The following is a 25,483-nucleotide window of genomic DNA, read 5'->3' on the forward strand; positions in this document are numbered from 1 at the left end:
CAAAGTCAAATACAAAAAAATGCAAGTGGAACTGAGTTGTGTTGCATTGGTATGTCATTCATACAGTCCAATACAGTATATCGGCTGCTTTTGTGCTTTATCGTGTGTGTGTGTGTGTGAGAGAGAAGGAGGTATTTTCTCTTATAACACAAACATATGAGTCCTGTACATTTGGAGGTACAAAGCAAAAAGGTTATTGAGTTATCAATATATAAGCTTGGAGACAATGATTTGTAAACTATAGTTACATAAGCACATACAAAATACAAGTACAGTATTGGTGTACATTTTAAAGACTATGAATTAATAAGGGAAATAAAAACCACAGGGCATGGAGCAGTTTAGGCTCAATTAAAATAAACACAAAGGTACATTTAAATGAATTGTGACACAAACAGTAGTTTCAAGTTACACCCATCCATTTTATTTATTTAAGAAGTAAATTAAAACCTGCACAGAGATTAGTATTATTCCAAATACAAAACTTTGTAGTGGCTGATTGTATGTATTGGGAGTACAAGAGAGAACTGATTTAAAATGATCATATTTCCAATCAATACATTTCAGAAAACAAATCTTAACTATACACACAAGAAATAACAAAAAACACAAAACTGAATGATAAACTGAAATAAAAACGGTAATCTGTAATTATTTTGCTCATTTAATGGAAAGCAGACAGCAGAGTGTATTAGAACACACCCCATTTCAAGTATGCCAATTTTACAGAGCAAACGGAACTACAATGCAATATTTTATCTATACACTTCATCACTCTTAGGCATCTACTGTATAAGTAAAACCTATATTAGAAGTTTTATATAGACTCAGATATACAAATAAAACAAGTTAACCACATTTGTGGTCTACAAGTTTTTCTCCTTTCAATCCAAAAAGGTGTGCACCTATGCATCGCCTGCTAAAATGCAGAATGCACACATGCAGAAGAAAACAAGAGCGTGCAACTCAATACATATTACAAAATGCAAAAATCAACTTTCCTTATACTTCATCAGTTTCATGAATCTTGTTGCAGTTGATGAATAACAGTTTTGGTCAAGTGGTTTTTCCCCTTGTCCATATGTGGAAGATAATACAGATCAGCTCTCTGTAGGATTCAAACCTCAGGTAGCTCCCAATCCAACCTCTCTGTTGTGAATAAACACCCACAGAAGAGCTGTTCAGAACCAGTGACAGATTTTGAGATTGTCAGTAACTTGTCAGTTATTAGTTCAGCTTGACAGATTAGAGTAAACTGGTGTGATCTGTGTTTAATGTTTGCTTTTTAAAAAGTTTGCTTTTTACCTGATCTGCACATTCCAGGAACCAAAGAGGCCAATATTATAATTTCATCCTTCACCTTTAAGATGTTAAATCATCTTGATTTAAGACCTCTAGATGTCCCATTTAAACTTCAGTCCCATTTAAATGACATCAAAAACGACTCTGAAAGAGGTTACTTACTGCCACAGCACTGTCACAGCTTTCCTTTGTCTATATTTTATGGTCTCTGAAATTCCAGCAGCCTAGAGGTCTGTTGCACTGTAGCTCAATAAATACATCAATAAAAAAAGTTATAATAATGTGTTAGTAGTATATATCCTTTTTCATTTACAATTTTGTTTTGCCATTTTCAGCTGCAAGTTTATCAGTGAAGTCAGAAGCCTCCTGTACAACCTCCTACAATTAGGTAAAAATTGTGAGGAACGCATATTTCCTAACCTTAAATGACTGTAGGTAACACAAACATTTCAAACTCACTAAATATACAAAGAATATATGATTGGACTAAAATAAATAGAAAAAACAGAATGGGAGGAAATTGAAATTTCAATACTGTTATATAATAAGAAAGGCTTTTGATGACAAAAAAATATATTGAACTTCAATTTGGTGTTCTATGAATACTACACTAGTAAGGAATATTATTTCACACTACGTTCTGTAGTAGAGAGTATTAAACAACCAACTAGAACAGCAATATTGTGACAGAATAAGTAAATTCAATAAAATCTACCTCAAGCAAAGAATTACATACACCATTTTCGTAATGGTAGCATGCCAGGTAACATTCAGCAGAATGGGATATTTTCTATAGCATATATTTACAATAGGGCTAAGCAGTGTCCTTATATCGTGTTAGGTCATCATGCACAGTTAACTTCACATTGCAAGTATAAGAATAGAGGGAGGCATTAGGTAGCCAAAGGGATTATCTTCAGTAATTTCAGCATTGGTTACTATCAGTTCACCATGTATTTTAGCAATGCAAAAAGAGTTACTGATCTTGAAAGGGAAGTTATCTGTGATAGAATGAATAAATATTGATTTCCTATGCAGAAGAAAGGGGGGCTGAGGTTACTTGTATTTAAATCAGCACATGCTTAAACACTAGTTGTTACACAGGTTTACATAAAAGTAGTTAATTGTTCTCCTAATAAACTTCACACTGAGCAGTTCATTAATGGTATTTCTATTACTTCTGAGCATTTGCCTGTTTGGCCCTTGGCTCACCACCACTCTCCCCCCAAAAAAGTAAAAAAAAAAAAAAAAAAAAAAAAAATACAACATAAAATATAAATCAATAATCAGCTTTAATATCAGATACTTTTCCTTCTTCGGTTTATTATTTTATTGTTTTTGTTTTTTCTGCCAGTGTTTGGATTATTTTTTAAATGATTTTGGAAAATACGTCAAACTTCTTGCAGTTTGCAAAGATCTGCTGGAAAATGAATAACCAAGCTGAAATAATGTAGCACTGAGCATACAGAAACAAATCCACAGAGACCTTGAAGGTGTATATACATTTCTTCTCTAGATTTGAGGGAAACAAATAATAAAGCCTTTATTTTAATTAGTCCCTTCGAGCCCTCCCAATGATGGCCAGGACATAAAGGAAAATGTTAATGATATCTGTGTAGAGGTTAAGGGCAGCAAACACATATTCTTCAGGGCTCAAAGCCATTTGTTTGTTTCCAAGAAGCAACTGGGTGTCCACAGCCAGGAACTGCAACAAAATATAACAGGAGAAGTTTAATTTTATTATTATTAAGTTATTTAGAAGACACTTTTATCCAAGGCAATTTACATGGATTTATAAACTCAAGAATACAATTTCCTGTATGTACACAGCATTAAAAGGGTATTCAAATCTCTAGAACAGAGATTTATGAAGAAAGAAAAAAAAGAACATTAAAGTATAAGAGAAGATCAGAATAGTATACAGGTATAACCTAAACGTGGTAAGACACTGTACAGTCCTAATGTTCAACAGCATCTCATTCCACCACAAGAGAGGGAAAAGAGCAAGTCTGAGCAGTAAGTACAATATGTTTGTGGTTGCAGAGTCTAATTTTACAGCCAATATAAGGGGAAGACTTAAATAACAGTAATGAGTGATGTAACAGAAACCAATTTAACCACTTTCCTAGGTCTAATGCAAGGGATAATGCTAAGAGGCTGCTGGAATATGACACTCCTGATCACAATTTGAAGAGCACATTTGAAGATCAGTATGAGCAAAATCATAGAGGGCCAGTCTAGATGGCAGTGAGAACAGCATTATTTAACACAGAGCATCATAAATTAAGTGTATTTTCTCTCAAATAACTTGATGGGGTGTTATGTCCTGAGTATAATAATTCACTTTAATTAATAATGCAATTAAGTTAGCACATTCATTATTTGTATATACAAATAATTAAATACGTAAAATGCTAAAGCCTCTCTGTCTTTTAGTGGATTGCATATTAACAAATTAGCTGTTTCTAGACACTAGGGTGGACCTGCTACACCTACAAGGCTGGATAACTTGTTCCAACCTCCCACACCCCTTTTGTGTAAACGAGCGACTCCCGTTTTCAATTTCGAAAGCACTTCCTCCTGATTTATCTGTAGATATGCTGCATAATGTTATGGTGAAACTGTTCAAACGTAATAATAACAGCAAGAACAAGAAAAGGGAAATCAAGGTACAGTGGACTTACACAAGTGAAGAGCAGCGCTCCCAGAGAGGCATAGACAATGTGTAGGATGCGGTTCCGGATGAAGATACAGAGAATGGAGAACAGGATCAGCACAATCAGACACACGAACAGCACACCAAAACATGAGGTGAAGTCATACTTCGTCTGCGAGACAAAGGAAAGAAATTCAATTGCATCAGATGTCTTTGCAAAAAATAAATGTATTAGATTGTACAATTACTGCATGTATATAAAAAAATTCAAACCTGTAGTATGAACTACAGAAATGGTTAACAATTAGTAAGTCAGTTTTAATCTCTCGTCCCAAAGACAAATGATTTAAATGCCAGGGCTAGAATCAGAAAATATTTTAGCAAACAGGACCTTTTGCCTTAACTTGAGACTGGAGTTTTAAGCTTGACTTCAGTTTCTGCTGTACCCAAGTTTAACTACCAATAGGCTGAATTCAGAGAGAGCACACACCTGCAGGGAGAAGAGGACCACAGTGAAGCAGACCACTGCAGTGATCCCCACTGCCATGACAACAGAGTCTGTGTCGTAAAAACTGGCTATCATTCCCACCATATAGGACAGGCTCATGGTCAGGATGGACTGCAAGACATTGAAAACATTACATGCACAATAGTGGAAAACAATGGTGCTCCAATTATAAACATTTGGCTTTTCAGGTTTATTATATTCTCTAACACTAAGCTAAGATGTTATTAATAAAGGGAATTAAAATTATCATAATTGAAAGGTCATCTCTGAGGCAGTAGCCATAGGTTGAGAGTTATTACTCTTTATGCTGACCCTTATAAATATGAACATCATTAAAAATGGCCATGTTAGTGTTTGACTTATAAGTTATAAATTATGATAATTTAAATTCCTTTCAGATGCTATAGCTGAGACATCGGCGGATTTCTTAATTGCTATAATAAACCTGGTAGAATGCTAAAGGACATCAACAGCAAAACAAAAGTTAAAATAAAAAATAAAATGTTATATATATTTTACATTTCTTTTCTTTTTTTCATTTTAACAGTGCAAACATTCTATAAAACGTATTTAATTCACAGCCTGAATGGCATTTTCAGTCAAGATTTTCTGTCAAGATGAGACAATATGAAACTTACCAGGGCAACAAGATTCCATGGATGTTTGCGTCTGAATTCCCCACAGCAGCTCAACGCAATGAGAGAAACACAGAAGATTGCATAGGACACGTAGTAAGTCCAGGGGTGCTTTCGCACAAACAGCTTGGCTTCTGTCACAAACGTGAACACTGTCACAAATGCAAAAGTCACCGTAAGCTGCACGGTCAACACCATGAACACCTGAAACACACCAAACATTAGAGTCAATTTCATATATGACATTTGAGACATATGAGATTTAATTGTTTTAATAAAATATTTAAAAATTGAACATATTAATTAAACTTTAATATCAGATGTTTGATTGCAAGTCTTTATACAGGATTATTTCAAATATTGCCGTCCATTACAATGGATAGTAGGTCGGAAACCTTGTTAATGCACTCAGCTCTCCAGTACTGATTAATTACCTTACTACTATAAAAACAGTACATCAGAACAATACAATTTGTTGAAAATAACTATAAAATAAAATAAATAAAAATAAAATAACCATGAAATATAATAAGGAATAAAATAACCTCGCAGTGTACCAAAACTATAGTGCAGTCTAATGACCTCACACTGTACAGTAACTATAGTGCAGTCTAATTACATTACAATACATCAATACTGTACAGTAACTATAGTGCAGTTGGATGACCTCACACTGTACAGTAACTATAGTGCAGTCTAATGACCTCACACTGTATTGTAACTATAGTGCAGTCTAATGTTCTCACAATACATCAACACTGTAAAGTAAATATAGTGCAGTCTAACAACCTCACACTGTACTGTAACTATAGTGCTATATATGATGCTATCATATTATATTGGTATTGTTTGAACCCAATGTCCATTCAAATGGACAAAAAGTTTAACAAGTAAAGAGTTTTTATAAAAAACATTTTTGGTTGCAATAAAGATAAGAAAAAGCCATTGTTACACTTTTCAAAATATTGGAACATAATTCAGGTCTGAAGGGGTGAACAAGTTTTGAACTTTTTCTTGTTGAGCTCAAGTGTTATTAGCACTCGTATTGTTTTTGTAAGGAAATACTGCTAAGCTAACCTTTAATGACTTGTTAAATTGCTCCAGTGAAGACAAACTGGTGAAACTAGTACTTAAGAACTCACTCATGAATGTAAATGTGAATACAATTAAGTCTACCAGCACCAGAAGTGTGCATCTCTGCATTGAAACATTAATACAAAATAAAACAATTTGTTACCCATTGGTAGGATCTCATTTTACTCTGGTCAAGCTAAGTGGCACAAGGCCCCTTAAACGCTATGTTTTCAGTAGCTGTTGAATGGAATGGGGCATCAATCTGTTTGCCTAGATCGATTTCAATTGAGTTCAATTACCTCAGCCTGGTTCCCAGAACCAGGCTCAAAGAAAACAGACAGTGAAGTGTGACAAGTCCCTCACTCACTCACCTTGCGTATAAATGCCTGACGGATGGACTTGTTCTCAAAGCCTGAGGTAGTGAAATCCTCATTGTCATAGTAAGATGGTGGCACATCTCCATGGTAACCAGGGCTGTTCAGCGGAACTGTAAACAAACAAATATTCATATTATGAGTAAGAGAACTCTTTAATGTTTATGTTGCACCTGAAATAGCAACTTGCTGTATCTGTGGCTAAGGGTACCATATAGGTCAGTGATGGCAAACCTCTAGCACTCGTGCCCAGAGTGGCATGCATAGGTTGGCATGCCAAGTTTTTTTTTTTTTTTTGCCAGCCCACCCCTCAATTGTCTAAACTGACTGACACTTTAGAAAACCAGTCAGAATATTTGGCCTTGACGGTACCGCCCCCAAGTAATTGAGCAGCGCTCATGTTATCTTCTGAATATTCATGTTGTAGGTCAGGTTCTTGTGCGCAGATTATCGCAGTTAAGCAGAAATCCTCTGCTCCCATTGGTGGAGCTGCGCAGATCCACAAATGAGATGTTAATGTTATGATGACTGTTTATGCTGCTGTGCGGCACTCTGGGAGCAGGAGGAAGATGACAGGAACTGTAAATCTGTCCTGTGATTAATTGTGGTCAGCAATGGATGCGTTTGTTGAACACACGGGGGAAAAGCATTTTGTTTAACGTGATCTCCTGTATCAAATGGAGAAATGGCCACAAGCATTCATATTTAACACTTCGACAATTTAAAAGCTTCATGAAGTTGGCAAGAGAAAGCTGTAAATTCTCAAAAATAATTTATGACGATAGATTGATACCACTTATTTTTTTCTTAAAACAAGTGCCACACAATGTATATTAATCTATCAGTTTTAGTTATTTTACAAAATGTAAAAGCAGTAGATATTAAGTAAATGAAAAAAACAAAGGCGGTAATGGTAATGAAAACAAAACACAAAACAATAAACAATATGGAAGGGTTACTAATGCAGCCAAATGAACAAACTTCTGCTTGTATGTAACGGCAGAGCAATGGGATATTCTGTGGGAATTTGTTTTGGGGGTAGATTGTGATTTTAATGGGGCTAGCATTATAATCCTCAAACTTAATATGTGATGAAATGTGATTCATGCATTTTACTGCACTGTAGCAATACTGCAACATTTAAATTGTATATTAATTGAATGATGCACTTATTCTCTGTTTAATGTTGTGAAATGCTTTGGCATGCTGTTCCACTATATACAATTAACACTGATCGATTTAATTTGAATGTGGATTAAAGATTCTCATTATGCAAAATAAAAAGGGAAATATTCCAAAAATGATCGAGATAGGTGAAGTGCTATTACTATTGCTTTTTATATATGTAAATTGACAATAATATGTGAGCAAAAGGGAATAAATATTAGCAAACTGGAGCTGCACTTGCTCTCCAGACTACAGAGAGATAAGGGGGTAGGTTCAAGGTGGGGGGAGGTTGGCAGTGGATGCAGGTGGTGGGTGGGTGGGATGGTTCTATCTATCCATAGTTTTTAGATTTGTTTGTATTGTTTTGTTTTGTTGGCATGTTTGCTTAATAACTTAATTACAACAACAAAATAAATACAAATATTGGTTAAAATTGCCGTTTAACCCCTGTATAAACTTTAATATCCCTAATTTATCATTGGCACCCTTTGGCACAAAGTATACAAACCAGACTTTGGGCACTCCATTCAAAACAGGTTCACCATCCCTGATATAGGGCTAGATATAATAAAGGATTGTGCATGTTTTAAGAGTTGTAAACCTTTCACAAATGAGTCTGAAATGTCAGGTGGCACACACCAAACTAGTACAATGACTTTTGCATTGTTTAACTGTTTTGCAGAAATAAATGTGTCTTCGCGATTCCTGTATTCTGTCCGTTTCTGCACAAAGCCGCAAAAATGGGATAGAGATTGTGCAAATGAGGTGAACTATATTTTTTTTTAATGAGATGTACTAATGCTGCCAGACTCAGCAACACTTACAATTGTGTCAGGTTGTTAAGAACTGTGAAAAGCATGTTTTAAACAGCCGAAATCAGCAATGCTTTCAAAGGGAATTTGGGAAAAACACGGTAACCTTACCAAATCAAAAGAACATATCAGGAAAAGGTACAGTCTCGCCAGCCACACAATTATTGAGTTAATGGATGATCGAAAAGATGACCTGGAGCCTGCCAGCCAGTGAAACAATCCCTGCGGTGGTGAAACTGCAACCTTTTATACATCTATTCCACGTCATGTGAGCAGAGAACTCTGCATTAACCTGTATTCATTTTTTTGTAGTACACATTACATTTTGACAAGTGTCTGCTGAGAATTTCTGAACCCTTTATTGTGGATACTGATACCGGTACTGACCCAACTTCACCTACATGAAGGAGTGGCAATTTATTTCTTTAAATGTTGCAAAGCTTCTGACACAAACTTGTAATTAAATATATTTCAATCAATATTTTGTCTTCATTAACTTTTTCTCTTAGTACATAGAATTGTTTTGTTTATTTTGCAACTCCACAAAGATGTTACTTGCAGAATTTTTGTGCTGTGACTGGCCTTTCTTAGTACATCTAGCCCTTAGTCTTGTCTTAAGACTTGGCAAAATCACAGCAGATACATCAGTCGTAATAAAATACCATCACTAAAAGTCTCAGACCCTAGTTTCTCAATCCTTCTGTTATAAAGTAATAACTTAAATCCCTGCATGGTTTAAGATCCCTACATTCATCTTTGAGGTGCTACACATAAGAAAAACACACAGGCTCAAAGCAATGTGGTTGAAGCTGAAAATTTGGGAACATTCAAAAATAGACTGGATAGGATCCTTGGATCACACTAAACAAGCATGATGGGTCGAATGGCCTCCTCTTGTTTGTAAACTTTATGTTCTAAATGTGTTTCTGAAATCGACAATTAAAAAAATCTGCTGAAGCATGTAATTGTTTTGTGACTGGAAATAATCCGTAAACCATGATATCAATAATAAAGGTAGCCAATATGACACAGCCAAAACAGATCATGAGACTATGTGCCTATATTTAGTATGGAGTAACTTAAATAAACTGAAGTGTGCTAAATTGATTTAGTACAAATACTAGCATACAGTAGGTTTCATATCAGAACACCTCACTTTTCCCCCTACTGTGGTGTGAGATGCTGGGGCAAAATGGCTGAACCATGCTACGATCCAGTGGGATGGACTACCTAAATACAAAGAATCATAACCAGAAAGCATGAGTCAGTCATAGAACCTCAGTGCATTCCTGTCACTCACCAGATGGGTCATCAGTGTGAGGAGGCATCTGGGGCTGGAAGCTGGGCTGTTGGGGTGCTTGCTGGTAGGGACCCTGGGGATAGGGCATCTGTGGAAAAGGCATCTGTGGGAATGGGTGCTGCTGGACAGGATAGGTTGGCTGTCCAAATCCAGGGGCTCCTTGTGGATAGGCAGGCGGTCCTAAATTATCGGGAGGGTAAGGGGGGCCACCATAAGTCATTGCGGGTCCACCGTATGCAGGGGGGTTTTGGCCAAAATTGGGAGGTGGCATCCCAAACCCAGCTGGATTCTGGGGGCCATAGACCGAGTTATGCAAGGGATTGCTTTCACCCGGAACCATAAAGCCTTTTTCATGAGACATCTTTCTGGATGTTTGTTATCCTTTGAAGTACCTGTAAGCAGGAAAAAGAGACAAGATTTTAGATGATTAAATGTATGCATTAGTTTAATTTCAGAAAATGTGCAAAACAAACAAATACATTTCTTTCTACCTACTATTCAGGGGCACTCAATCCAATAGTGTATGAGACCCGCATGTCATTAAATTTGTGAGGCAACTTTTAAGTTGTGACATTAAATTAAACTGGTTTATTTTAAGTAGTACTACTTACTTGATAACTATAAATAAAGCACAGGTGGAATAGACTAGAACTGCAATAGGTTTCAAGGACTGATATTGCTGTGTATCCACCTATACTACTGAATTCCTCTAGATATAGAAAGGATTAGTTACCACTGACTACAGTAAAGTAAAGCACAGGGAACACACTGGTCCTAATAACTGAAAATTCCCTTTATGTACATATTAATTCAACAAACGCAAATTTGAGATATTTGTAAGGCTAGAAATGAAAGCACCCTATTTTCTTCACCCTGTAGCTGTATTTCTCATTTGCTTTCTTCAGACCATTAACATTCAGAAGGCATACTTATGTTCTCTATAGTGTTTAATGTAGCATCACCATTAACTGTGCAAAGAACCCCCATTGCATGAGGATATACCCCAATAATCACAATGTATTTTCCAGTTCCAGTTCCAGTACATTAATGTAAATAAGGGCTGGCAACATTCACAGATAGACTGAAAACTTCTTCTCCTTCAGGATATCACTGTACAGTATTTTTTTCCATATTGCTTAAGAGCATTTAACTGTACATAGATTTAAGAAAGTATATTTGAAACACCATGGCTATGTTACATTTATAAATGAAAAACACAAATCAATAAATTAACGAAGACCTGGAGTTAGAGAGCTCTTGTATGGTAGCAGGAGAAAATAATTGCCGACAATCCAGAATTAACTTAACTGACATTTGTTTCAATGCGTCTCATATGGTTGCTGGCAAACCCAGAGAAATGGTTGGTAAATATTTCAGTTAGGCAAACTAAACAAAACTAAACTCTTACCACACAAAATCATATTCAACAAACAGGGCCATTGACAGTAAAACACACATTTTGATTCATCATGGATTTTGGAGAATGTAACAGTACTGGTTGGTCAAGATTCTGCATCACTCACTGTCTGATTTACATCTTAGGTCATCTTGTAAGAAAAAAAAATCTAAGCAGCAACAGCAAATCGAAGAGTTTAATCTCAGCAGGTTGACAATGTTAAAAGAGACCAAAAGCCACACTAGAGAGTAGAAAACAGCCAGCCTCTTGGAAGCAGACTGCAGCTTTGCCTGACATCTATGCCAAGTCTCCCAGTACTGAATCTTTTGACACAGATGTTAATTGCTGCACCCCACAGAATTAAGCCGAACCAGAGAAAGAGAAAATAAGTAGTGGAAAAAAGGATTTGACTAAATTAAAGGGATAAAAGTATCCATGGTCCATTAACCTACAAAAAAAAATGCATTTTGCACACAATTTGAAGGCATTCCAGTTCCTTACATTCTAATCACAAGGTGGCATAAAATTAAGACCTGTGAACAAGCATTTTTGGGTTTACACTGCCATTTCTGATACGGATCAAATGCACCTCTCAGGGAGATGGTACAGGTCCAGATCAAAGCATTTGATACAGGCAGTGTGGGAACTCGACCAGCATGCACTGCAGATGGAGCAGATAAGAGAACAATTCCCTACTTCCAACTATTATTAAAATGAACACTAAATGGCTTGCTAATTTATGTTAGCTATATATATATATATATATATATATATATATATATATACACACATATATACACACACATACATACATACACACACATTTTATATATATATATATACACACTCACCTAAAAGATTATTAGGAACACCATACTAATACTGTGTTTGACCCCATTTCGCCTTCAGAACTGCCTTAATTCTACGTGGCATTGATTCAACAAGGTGCTGAAAGCATTCTTTAGAAATGTTGGCCCATATTGATAGGATAGCATCTTGCAGTTGATGGAGATTTGTGGGATGCACATCCAGGGCACGAAGCAAAGATGCTCTATTGGGTTGAGATCTGGTGACTGTGGGGGCCAGTTTAGTACAGTGAACTCATTGTCATGTTCAAGAAACCAATTTGAAATGATTCGACCTTTGTGACATGGTGCATTATCCTGCTGGAAGTAGCCATCAGAGGATGGGTACATGGTGGTCATAAAGGGATGGACATGGTCAGAAACAATGCTCAGGTAGGCCGTGGCATTTAAACGATGCCCAATTGGCACTAAGGGGCCTAAAGTGTGCCAAGAAAACATCCCCCACACCATTACACCACCACCACCAGCCTGCACAGTGGTAACAAGGCATGATGGATCCATGTTCTCATTCTGTTTACGCCAAATTCTGACTCTACCATCTGAATGTCTCAACAGAAATCGAGACTCATCAGACCAGGCAACATTTTTCCAGTCTTCAACTGTCCAATTTTGGTGAGCTTGTGCAAATTGTAGCCTCTTTTTCCTATTTGTAGTGGAGATGAGTGGTACCCGGTGGGGTCTTCTGCTGTTGTAGCCCATCCGCCTCAAGGTTGTACGTGTTGTGGCTTCACAAATGCTTTGCTGCATACCTCGGTTGTAACGAGTGGTTATTTCAGTCAAAGTTGCTCTTCTCCTCTAGACCTCTAGCATCAACAAGGCATTTTCGCCCACAGGACTGCCGCATACTGGATGTTTTTCCCTTTTCACACCATTCTTTGTAAACCCTAGAAATGGTTGTGCGTGAAAATCCCAGTAACTGAGCAGATTGTGAAATACTCAGACCGGCCCGTCTGGCACCAACAACCATGCCACGCTCAAAATTGCTTAAATCACCTTTCTTTCCCATTCAGACATTCAGTTTGGAGTTCAGGAGATTGTCTTGACCAGGACCACACCCCTAAATGCATTGAAGCAACTGCCATGTGATTGGTTGGTTAGATAATTGCATTAATGAGAAATTGAACAGGTGTTCCTAATAATCCTTTAGGTGAGTGTATATAAAAATTGTATTTTTATTTTGAATTCTTCAGTTGCAAAACAAATATGCAAGTAAATTGGTTTTATTTGTTAGATGAATTTGTAATGAGAAAATTACAGTTTATACCTCTGCGTTATAAATTAATTTAATATATGCATAAAGTTTGGACTTACGTGCTAATGTGCATGCGAATACCCCCTGTGGTGGCTGAAAGTTGATCCTGATCAAATGTCAGTGTAGACGTGACATCACTGAGCCTGTTCAAATGTAAAAAATGCATTTGATCCGGATCAGAAATGGCAGTGTAAACGAGCCTAATGTTTCAGTTAGCTACTTCTTAATTAATTTCTAACTTTTTAAACTATAAAAAGCTGTAAGTGGGTTTGAAATCTAAGAATCATTGTACTTTACTTTTGAATGAGTGGTTGTCAACTGCAGTTAGCAACATACGTGTTGGTTTATTAAATAACTAAATTAATAAGCAGTGGTGGGGTGAACATGTAAGGAGTGGAAACTATTTTCTGAAACTATTTTGCAGAGAAAGGATGTTTGAATGACCACAGTAGTAGTGCAATTTTGTCTTGAATAATTATGTGTTTACATCATTATGTGTTTACATCATTTTTTACATGATATTCACCGCAAGCTGCATGATTTAGTGACCAAGAGACTTGCATGTTTTAAGTAGTCTATTATTGTTCTGCTTTGCCGGCTTTGTTTACTTGTTTTGCATATGAATACTGCATGGGTGTCTGCTAATAAATAATAACAATAATATGTATTTTTATTTTTATTGGCTGTTACCTTTCTTGGTAGGTCTGACTTGTGAAAGAAGTTAGTCAAAATAAAACATTCCTGGTAAAATAAAGGACAACTGAAGGACAAATAAAGAAGTTACTACCACAAACAGTAATCAGTATGCACAATTAAAATCTTAACTGCAGGCTATCTGGTAACTCCAAATTAAGTACCACAAATGGGGTGCATCTGTCAGCATGGTTAACACTGAAATCACATGATCTCCATTAAATCCCTGACTGATTGTGCAACTGCCGTAGTTTTCATTAAAGTAGGACATTAGGTATTTGGCTCTGACATACTGAGCGGGTGGATTAATACGTCATGGACCACAGATTAAAAACACCTGTTCACTTGCTCTTTCTGCTGCTCCAAAAACCTGCATTCTATCTAGGCTATAGGTTGCAAGATAATAATGATTCCATAAACACAGGTAATTTACACCAGGGATTGTAAATGGTAGCTACCTCAATTTAGTCTTCTGTGGCTATAAAATATAAAATCAATATATGTGCACGATGTTATCCACAGCCATGTCACTAATACAAAATATATTATTTGTTTAATTTATTAAATGTCAATAACTAACAACTTACTACAAAGCTACAATTAAATCCTGCAGAGGAACAGGCAACTACTGTATGCCAAGCTATATGGAGTTACTGCAAAGAAACAGCTTTCATATATTGCTCTTTTCAATAAGTGTAGGAATTTCAAGACAACCTAAATTAATCTATTAGCTGATTTTTACCAAACACACTGCTGACAATTACCCCCAGCAGTCAAAGCTTCAATTATGCATTTCAGTGCTGTTTTAAATTAGCTTTTGATTAGTATTCCTGTGATTCTCAGTCCAACCACCCTGATGGCTATTATTAAGTCTTTCAGTGTACTGTTCCACCTGCACTGTTATCTGTTATTTCTGCTTGTTTTCCCCAAAACAAAGACTGCTTCTAGTCAATTATCACAGATGTTATCCCTTTCATTAAAGAAAAATAAATCCTCTTATTGGAGATGAAGCGAGATAAGGAGTCTGATGCTATTTCTGCTCCCCCTTAAGTAGTCCAATAATGGATTAGATGTAAGATATTAACTTGCTGCAAGGTGAACAAAAGTGTGTTAAAAGTATTATCAAGTGCAAGAAACTGGATCCTGGAAAAATAAAGAATATACTGAGTTCAGTTTAAACATTTTATAATCCTGACACTGCTTCAGTATAAAATTCAAATCTTTATCGTCAGTCTATAATGTGTTGGTAATTTAGGTATTGTTTAGCTTCAAGAAAATACAGGAATTAGCAATTAGCCATATGAAGATGGTATTTATTTCAGATCATTGGTGTGGAAAAATCTAAAAAATCTTTTCAGCTATTTATCCAAGTAAGGCTAGTATTATTATTAGTATTATTATTTAATAATAATAATAATAATAATAATAATAATAATAATAATATTAACAACAAATGTATGTTTTGTATGTCAGAAAGCAGCACAAATTTGTTCTCACCTCCATATTACAAGGTTGATGGTTTGAAAGAGAAAATTAATATTTGCAGATCAAACAAATTATTATATTTATCTTTGGTAAATATCAGTGCAATAACCTGAAATATCAAATGACAATGAAATATTAATATTTACTGGTAGCTGGTATTTTAAACAGTAGAGAAATTACTACTACATTACTACAAATGTAATTAAAGCAACATTTAATGTGTAAGGTTTATTACAGCATGTACAGTGGGGGAAAAAAGTATTTGATCCCCTGCTGATTTTGTATATATGCCCACTGACAAAGAAATTATCAGTATATAATTTTAATGGTAGGTGTATTTTAACAGTGAGAGACAGAATAACAACAAAAAAATCCAGAAAAACGCATTTCAAAAAAGTTATAAATTGATTTGCATGTTAATGAGGGAAATAAGGATTTGACCCCTTCGACTTAGTACTTGGTGGCAAAACCCTTGTTGGCAATCACAGAGGTCAGATGTTTCTTGTAGTTGGCCACCAGGTTTGCACACATCTCAGGAGGGATTTTGTCCCACTCCTCTTTGCAGATCCTCTCCAAGTCATTAAGGTTTCGAGGCTGACGTTTGGCAACTCGAACCTTCAGCTCCCTCCACAGATTTTCTATGGGATTAAGGTCTGGAGACTGGCTAGGCCACTCCAGGACCTTAATGTGCTTCTTCTTGAGCCACTCCTTTGTTGCCTTGGCTGTGTGTTTTGGGTCATTGTCATGCTGGAATACCCATCCAAGACCCATTTTCAATGCCCTGGCTGAGGGAAGGATGTTCTCACCCAAGATTTGACGGTACATGGCCCCGTCCATCGTCCCTTTGATGCGGTGCAGTTGTCCTGTCCCCTTAGCAGAAAAACACCCCCAAAGCATAATGTTTCCACCTCCATGTTTGACGGTGGGGATGGTGTTCTTGGGGTCATAGGCAGCATTCCTCCTCCTCCAAACACGGCGAGTTGAGTTGATGCCAAAGAGCTCGATTTTGGTCTCATCTGACCACAACACTTTCACCCAGTTCTCCTCTGAATCATTCAGATGTTCATTGGCAAACTTCAGACGGGCCTGTACATGTGCTTTCTTGAGCAGGGGGGCCTTGCGGGCGCTGCAGGATTTCAGTCCTTCATGGCGTAGTGTGTTACCAATTGTTTTCTTGGTGACTATGGTCCCAGCTGCCTTGAGATCATTAACAAGATCCTCCCATGTAGTTCTGGGCTGATTCCTCACCGTTCTCATGATCATTGAAACTCCACGAGGTGAGATCTTGCATGGAGCACTCCAGACCGAGGGAGACTGACAGTTATTTTGTGTTTCTTCCATTTGCCAATAATCGGACCAACTGTTGTCACCTTCTCACCAAGATGCTTGGCGATGGTCTTCCAGCCTTGTGTAGGTCTACAATCTTGTCCCTGACATCCTTGGACAGCTCTTTGGTCTTGACCATGGTGGAGAGTTTGGAATCTGATTGATTGATTGCTTCTGTGGACAGGTGTCTTTTATACAGGTAACGAGCTGAGATTAGGAGCACTCCCTTTAAGAGACTGCTCCTAATCTCAGCTCGTTACCTGTATAAAAGACACCTGGGAGCCAGAACTCCTGCTGATTGATAGGGGATCAAATACTTATTTCCCTCATTAACATGCAAATCAATTTATAACTTTTTTGAAATGCGTTTTTTGGGATTTTATTGTTGTTATTCTGTCTCTCACTGTTAAAATACACCTACCATTAAAATTATAGACTGATCATTTCTATGTCAGTGGACAAACTTACAAAATCAGCAGGGGATCAAATACTTTTTTCCCCTCACTGTATCATACAGTATTCAAATTCTCAAATTATAACATTTAAGGATTAACATAGAATATAAGGAAACATGAAAGGAGGCAATGCTCAAGTCTGTTGGTAGACATGATGGAGAGCTTGTAAAAGGAGAACATCAAAATTAAAAAGATTAAAAGAAAATAAGCAATTCTGCATGGCCTTAATCGTTGCAGACACTGTTCAAGGACCTTGCCCAAGCTTAACCACCTCACTTGACCATGCAGAGTGACATCCCCTTAGGCAGCATTCACTTAATCCAAAAATATCATAAATTGGTGATGAAGTAGTGGCTGTGTTCGAATAAAGTTAACCACATCCACAACAGTATGCATTACTCTTGTTAAGTATCCATCAGCTAATTGGCTGCACAAGGTTTGCTGGTGTACGATGCAATGTCATTTGTGCTATCAGTCATTGCTGGGGCCACTGACATAGGAGATGTTGCCCAACTTTGCATTTGGGTCTGATGCGTGAATTCTGAGACTTTTGAAATTAGAGGAGTTACCGTCACAAAAATCACTCCACGATCGAACTAAGGCTGAAGACACCAGAGCAATTAGTGAAGCCTGCAAAGACGAGGATGTACTGACATCATCCATGGTGACGTTCATGTCAAAATTGGGCAACATCTGTGTCATGTCAGGTTCATCCGTTTCTAAACTCAGAGGCAGCTTATGTAGCTTTCAGCTGTGTCATCAGGTTCTTGAACATTTCTAAAATCTGATGTGTAACTATCATTGCTCAACTGTAAACTCTGTATTATTTTAATGATCTCATTCTCATTGTCTCTTTAAAGATTTCAGCAATGTGCTTTGAGAAAGCGCTTCTTAACTAGTTCACCGTCACTGAATGGCTTGCCGTGTTTTGCTAGTAGCCAATTTATATGTGGCTAGCATTACAGCCTGGGAGACGTAGACTAGCTCACTTGGCTTTTTCGCTCAGCAATCATCAGTTCTCAAGGTTAGCCTACTTACCTTGAGAGACCAGTCTCTTAATTTCAGTGGTAGTTCTGGTCAAAATCCTTGTGAGTTGTATCGAAATGTCTTTTTACATTGTATGTTTTGCAGACACCAACGATTTTACTGCAGAGCAAACAGAAAGGCTGCCCATCACACTTGATAACTACAAACAGGCTCCTCCATTCCTCCTGTACTTTCCTATCCTCATTAGTGATGCTACAACTTTTTTCTTTTGTCCTTACATTGTCCATCGTCTGTTTATTTCATTGTTATTTTCATCCTCTGCATCTGGTAGTTTTTCTCCCTTGATCATTAACTTGTGGATGTTATCTGAAGCACTTCAATGGCAAGCAGCACAGGGCAGTAGCTAGTTAGAAATCTAAACTGAAACAAAATCTTAAGAAATTGTAAAAAGTGACAGTATTATTAGGGAAGCTGCCAAAAAACATCAATAGGCATCAAACATGTACTAATAATTAATTGACCAAATGTGAAACATAATTGTGCTTTAGGCCTATATGTATTTTATAGCAACTTGATGACATCTGGACATGTCTTTCAGTTTCATAATTACTCACTTTCTACTACCACGTAAACTCTTTGACATCTTTTACTTCAGGTCCAGAATATATGGCAAATATTTTCCACAAAAGACTTGGGTAGCACACAATTCCATAAATATAGCCAAATAATTAAACTTACTGAATTGCTCAGTCCTGGATCTCTATTCTGTATTTTAATCAATCTGTCCTATTACAATGAAAATGTATTAAATATTTAATTAAATTTTAATAATCTTGCAATTAGATCTTGCTGTCCTCAACTTCTTGTCATCACAGCTCGCCTATATAACTCTTTAAATGCTCTTTTATTTAGGCCACTATTATTTCCAAATAATTATTTAAACCCCTTTCCGTGGACTCTACCATATTAAACATTGCTACAGGAAACACCCTCAAGAAATGACTCTCTTTCAATAATTGCTGAATTAAAGCTGTGATAGAATGGAAGCAACACTTTATCCCCCAGCAACCCACGATTTCGTTTATATTTTTACAATACGCATAGCGTACCTTATCACATATTTAAACCTCCAAAAATATGCTTTTAGGGAAACATTACACACAATGCAGAGCGCACAGGCAGCTATTCATGTCATATACATCTCAGTCACAAGTAATTCATTCATAAACATTAGGCAAACGCGATAACAAGCCAAGTGTTTTTTGTTTTTTTCCGGTGACTAGGCAAATAATAAAAAAATAACTACATTAAGTAGTCTACATCATTACTTCATTTTCTTCTCTGCTTACACAGACAAAAATACATGTACAGCCCCCTAGGCAAAGGCCGCTGGACAACACGCAACCAGATTAAATGGTTTTAGATTACAAAACTGAAATATAGATTACTGGGTTGGCCGACATTGCACTTTTATGGCGAATTCGCACTTCTAAGGCTAGACGTGAAATCGCGACATTATTAATATTTAGAAAAAAAATTGTAATCTATCGACAGTATTAATGAACTCAACACAAGCGGTTTTACTTTATTTCTTATTTACAAGCTGTATGATCAACCCGATCTATGCATGGAAAAGCCTGTCAGTATGAATGGTTTACACAGACACCTGCAGTTACGACGCCACTTTGTTATTATGATAAGTCACCAAAAACGTATTTTTTTTAAATTAATTAAAGCGAATATTGCCCTGTAGGATGTGATCTGTGGTTATATGTCAAAATATCAAACTGCGGCTTGTTCTCTTAGTTTATGTGTGGATCTATGTAACCATACAAAAAACAATACTTACTACATGGTCCGAGTTACTGCCAGAAAATAATTAGATGAGACGGTACTGACTGAAAAAACACGATATATTCCCAACTGACACCATACGTCTACGCTATATTATTCATTTATTCAAATCAACTGACAAAAAAAAAAAGTGTTTTATATAACATTTTTAAAATATCACTTTTGTATGCCAGTTGCATTAGATTACGTACTTTAACCCCAATATACATTGGGCTGGGTCTGTGGTGTTTCAATTCACTGAACTGTATCGGCCTCAACCGAATACACACCCGTGTTTATCTATTTACACTGCACTAGGCTGACATTATTTCACATCACACATATCATGTCTTGAATCGGATTATCTCAATATGTTTATCGACGTCCAGCAGAGTTTTCATAATGGCATATCCCATTATATTATTAATATTATTAATGTCATTGCAGTAACTACATTATCTTGCACATAGAAAAATACAATGTCTGACCTTGTTCTTGTGCGTTTATTAGTGTGGATCTGCAGCCCTTGATAATCCCAGACTTAAAATCCTCTGTTTGGTAGAATATGTTTCCGTTTCGCTTTTCCTCGGGCCGGACTCGTCCTCCTCCTCACACACAGCTCTACCGTGTCGTGCCTGGCGCACGGTGACGTCATCTCACGCCCTCATCATATGACATTAAGGGGGACACTCACTCAAGGCTGATTGTTGCAGTTTGGTCATTTTCCGTTTCATCAGGGTGCCCTGCAACTGCTGTAATGATTACATAAGTAACAATTATTTTTATTTAAAAAAATATATATTCCTAATAAACCTAACCTATATATGTTTCACAAAACAATAACAATAATCCTATATCACTACTAGACTAATAATAATGTTATAATGGCATTTTATGATTTAATGATTAATTTAATTATATAATTAAATTAATCATTAAATCATAAAATGCCATTATAGCATTATAGCAATATATATAGTTATTTACAGAAAACTCATTAAGCCCAATGCAGCAACAGGATGAGCTGACAAAAATGAAGATTATAAGATATAACCTTTTCAGGGCAGGAGCCCCCATGAGCTTTATGCAGTTTCACATCTAGTAATTGTCCAGAACATAGATGAGAGATGAACACTTTCAGTCACCATCTATAAGTTGCAGAGGTAATATGAGATAGGGTCCCCTCAGAAACACTGTCCTCTTAGCACAGGCAACCTTAGACATAGCCTCTTGATGTTTCAGGCCAAATTCAGTTCCATGACAGTCTAACAAAACATCAAAACTCTTCCACAACCCAGTCAGTCACTAGATATGAACTTCATTATGCAAATTATGTGGCCTATGCTTGTCAAATGTTTCAGAAACCCTCCCTGTGTACACAGTCTCATACAGATACTGTGATGGGAATGGGCTTCAATAACACACACACCTAGACTGCATGTTGCTCCCCTACATCAAACAAAGAACACCACCAACATATTAACACTTTACTAAAATGTGATGTGTATGTATTGAGAATAAACTAATGATTTTAGACACTTATTTACTTCAAACAAGTATTAAACATATATGCATTATAAAACCCATGGAAATATCTATGTAATCTATCCAAAGCCTTAACTGACCATCTTAATTATGTAGCTGGGTAAATGATAAGAGTATTATTCAATTATTCAATAGCCAAGAAACATTGAAAATTATAAAATGATTACACAATTAATATCTTTGTGTCATGAAGACTGTACAGATTTTCAGTACAGGGTACGAGTGTGTCAAAAAAGGCACTGAGAGTTCTCAATGTTTGTTTATTTCTGCCCCAAAAGGTCTTTATATATACTCCAAAATGGTATTCATTAGTGATTATTTAAAAAAAAGTCTGATTTATGTAAGGTTATATACACTCACCTAAAGGATTATTAGGAACACCATACTAATACTGTGTTTGACCCCATTTCGCCTTCAGAACTGCCTTAATTCTACGTGGCATTGATTCAACAAGGTGCTGAAAGCATTCTTTAGAAATGTTGGCCCATATTGATAGGATAGCATCTTGCAGTTGATGGAGATTTGTGGGATGCACATCCAGGGCACGAAGCTCCCGTTCCACCACATCCCAAAGATGCTCTATTGGGTTGAGATCTGGTGACTGCGGGGGCCAGTTTAGTACAGTGAACTCATTGTCATGTTCAAGAAACCAATTTGAAATGATTCGACCTTTGTGACATGGTGCATTATCCTGCTGGAAGTAGCCATCAGAGGATGGGTACATGGTGGTCATAAAGGGATGGACATGGTCAGAAACAATGCTCAGGTAGGCCGTGGCATTTAAACGATGCCCAGTTGGCACTAAGGGGCCTAAAGTGTGCCAAGAAAACATCCCCCACACCATTACACCACCACCACCAGCCTGCACAGTGGTAACAAGGCATGATGGATTCATGTTCTCATTCTGTTTACGCCAAATTCTGACTCTACCATCTGAATGTCTCAACAGAAATCGAGACTCATCAGACCAGGCAACATTTTTCCAGTCTTCAACTGTCCAATTTTGGTGAGCTTGTGCAAATTGTAGCCTCTTTTTCCTATTTGTAGTGGAGATGAGTGGTACCCGGTGGGGTCTTCTGCTGTTGTAGCCCATCTGCCTCAAGGTTGTATGTGTTGTGGCTTCACAAATGCTTTGCTGCATACCTCGGTTGTAACGAGTGGTTATTTCAGTCAAAGTTGCTCTTCTATCAGCTTGAATCAGTCGGCCCATTCTCCTCTGACCTCTTGCATCAACAAGGCATTTTCGCCCACAGGACTGCCGCATACTGGATGTTTTTCCCTTTTCACACCATTCTTTGTAAACCCTAGAAATGGTTGTGCGTGAAAATCCCAGTAACTGAGCAGATTGTGAAATACTCAGACCAGCCCGTCTGGCACCAACAACCATGCCATGCTCAAAATTGCTTAAATCACCTTTCTTTCCCATTCAGACATTCAGTTTGGAGTTCAGGAGATTGTCTTGACCAGGACCACACCCCTAAATGCATTGAAGCAACTGCCATGTGATTGGTTGGTTAGATAATTGCATTAATGAGAAATTGAACAGGTGTTCCTAATAATCCTTTAGGTGAGTGTATAACAATGTGATAAGCACAGAAAACAAGGCAATACTTGTATTATACATTTTTTAATCTCTCTCTCTGCTATGAATGCATTCTTCATAAATAATATAAAATTCAAAAATAAGTACATAATGTTAAAATAATTCTTATAATCTGAGTTGTTTTTAAACAGCTACAGGGAATGCCTAGTCCAAAGGATGTATTGCTATTATTTAGCAAAAGCTCCAACTGTATGCTTCCCTGCATAGTTCTCAATTGTTCTTCTCCTACACACATAACTGTCCATAATTGTGGTTCACTGTCCTTTCAAAAGTTAGAATACACTAGAATAAACCCATGGGTTGTAAAAGTGCATGGCATGTGACTGCAGACAGCAGGAATGGAGGAATGGGATTGGTCCTGGATTTAAGAACATAAGAACATAAGAAAGTTTACCAACGAGAGGAGGTAATTCGACCCATCGTGGTCGTTTGGTGTCCATAAATATCTAAGTGATCCAAGGATCCTATACAGTCTATTTTTAAATGATCCCAAACTTTCAGCTTCTACCACATCGTTGGGTAGTTTATTTCAGATTGTGACTACTCTCTGTGTAAAGAAGTGTCTCCTGTTTTCCGTTTTGAATGCCTTGAAACCCAATTTCCATTTGTGTCCCCGGGTGCGTGTGTCCCTGCTGATCTGGAAAAGCTCCTCTGGTTTGATGTGGTCGATGCCTTTCATGATTTTGAAGATTTGGATGAAGTCCCCATGTAGTCTCCCCACACAGTATTCCAGATGAGCTCTAACTAGCGCATTGTACAGTCTTAACATTACTTCCCTTGTTTTAAATTCTACACTTTTGACAATATACCCTAGCATTCTGTTTGCCTTTTTTTATTGCTTCCCCACATTGCTTGGATGGAGAAAGTGAGGAGTCCACATAGACTCCCAAGTCTTTCTCATGCGTTACTTCATCTTGATCTGTACCTCCCATAGTGTAATTATAGTGGACATTTTTGTTATCTGCATGTATTACCTTGCACTTGTCCACATTGAATTTCATTTTCCAGGTGTCGGCCCACAACTGAATATTATCTAAGTCCCTTTTGTAGCGTAAGGTACACTTATACATTTCAATTAAAGAAGTGAATTTATAGTATCACCTTATCACGAATCCTGGAATCTTGTAGAACTCAATTTCTGTGATAATTGGACGCAGACACCAATTCCAAAGATATAAATTGTCAAATTTATTCAAAACAAAGACTAAATGTAGCACTACACTAATTATACAAAAGGGAAAAACGAATTAAAATTCAACTCTAGATCAACAAATCAAAGACAAATCACTTCCGTGACCAAATCAAAGACCATGGGATCGCATATGATAACACAAATCGTTAAACAAAAAAGGTTATAAACACATTGACTACAATACCGGTTAGTAAGACGAAGGTGAGTCTCTCGTTAGTATTATTAGTCAGACATTAAATAACTACGCAGGTTAGTATTTATGTCAGGTAACTTCTCGTTATATATACACTCACCTAAAGGATTATTAGGAACACCATACTAATACTGTGTTTGACCCCCTTTCGCCTTCAGAACTGCCTTAATTCTACGTGGCATTGATTCAACAAGGTGCTGAAAGCATTCTTTAGAAATGTTGGCCCATATTGATAGGATAGCATCTTGCAGTTGATGGAGATTTGTGGGATGCACATCCAGGGCACGAAGCTCCCGTTCCACCACATCCCAAAGATGCTCTATTGGGTTGAGATCTGGTGACTGCGGGGGCCAGTTTAGTACAGTGAACTCATTGTCATGTTCAAGAAACCAATTTGAAATGATTCGACCTTTGTGACATGGTGCATTATCCTGCTGGAAGTAGCCATCAGAGGATGGGTACATGGTGGTCATAAAGGGATGGACATGGTCAGAAACAATGCTCAGGTAGGCCGTGGCATTTAAACGATGCCCAGTTGGCACTAAGGGGCCTAAAGTGTGCCAAGAAAACATCCCCCACACCATTACACCACCACCACCAGCCTGCACAGTGGTAACAAGGCATGATGGATCCATGTTCTCATTCTGTTTACGCCAAATTCTGACTCTACCATCTGAATGTCTCAACAGAAATCGAGACTCATCAGACCAGGCAACATTTTTCCAGTCTTCAACTGTCCAATTTTGGTGAGCTTGTGCAAATTGTAGCCTCTTTTTCCTATTTGTAGTGGAGATGAGTGGTACCCGGTGGGGTCTTCTGCTGTTGTAGC

At 37.2% G+C, this 25,483-nt stretch overlaps 1 protein-coding gene across 2 annotated transcripts; it reads right to left on the reverse strand.

The window, feature by feature from the left end:
- Window positions 1–401: 401 nt before the first annotated feature.
- Window positions 402–20,770, reverse strand: LOC136760557 (protein lifeguard 1). 2 transcript variants are annotated; one of them, XM_066716005.1, is made up of 8 exons: window positions 20,610–20,770; window positions 13,402–13,485; window positions 9,829–10,220; window positions 6,547–6,662; window positions 5,105–5,305; window positions 4,449–4,577; window positions 3,987–4,130; window positions 402–3,007 (listed from the first exon to the last, which is right to left on the reverse strand). In XM_066716005.1, exons 3-8 carry the CDS (start codon window positions 10,187–10,189, stop codon window positions 2,855–2,857), a joined length of 1,104 nt encoding a protein of 367 aa, XP_066572102.1. In that variant the 5' UTR covers window positions 10,190–10,220; window positions 13,402–13,485; window positions 20,610–20,770; the 3' UTR covers window positions 402–2,854. The 2 variants fall into 2 exon arrangements, with proteins under 2 accessions (XP_066572102.1, XP_066572101.1); XM_066716004.1 differs by lacking the exon at window positions 13,402–13,485.
- Window positions 20,771–25,483: the final 4,713 nt, after the last annotated feature.

The sequence above is a fragment of the Amia ocellicauda genome, chromosome 10 (assembly GCF_036373705.1).
Source record: "Amia ocellicauda isolate fAmiCal2 chromosome 10, fAmiCal2.hap1, whole genome shotgun sequence".
Taxonomy (NCBI): Eukaryota; Metazoa; Chordata; class Actinopteri; order Amiiformes; family Amiidae; genus Amia; species Amia ocellicauda.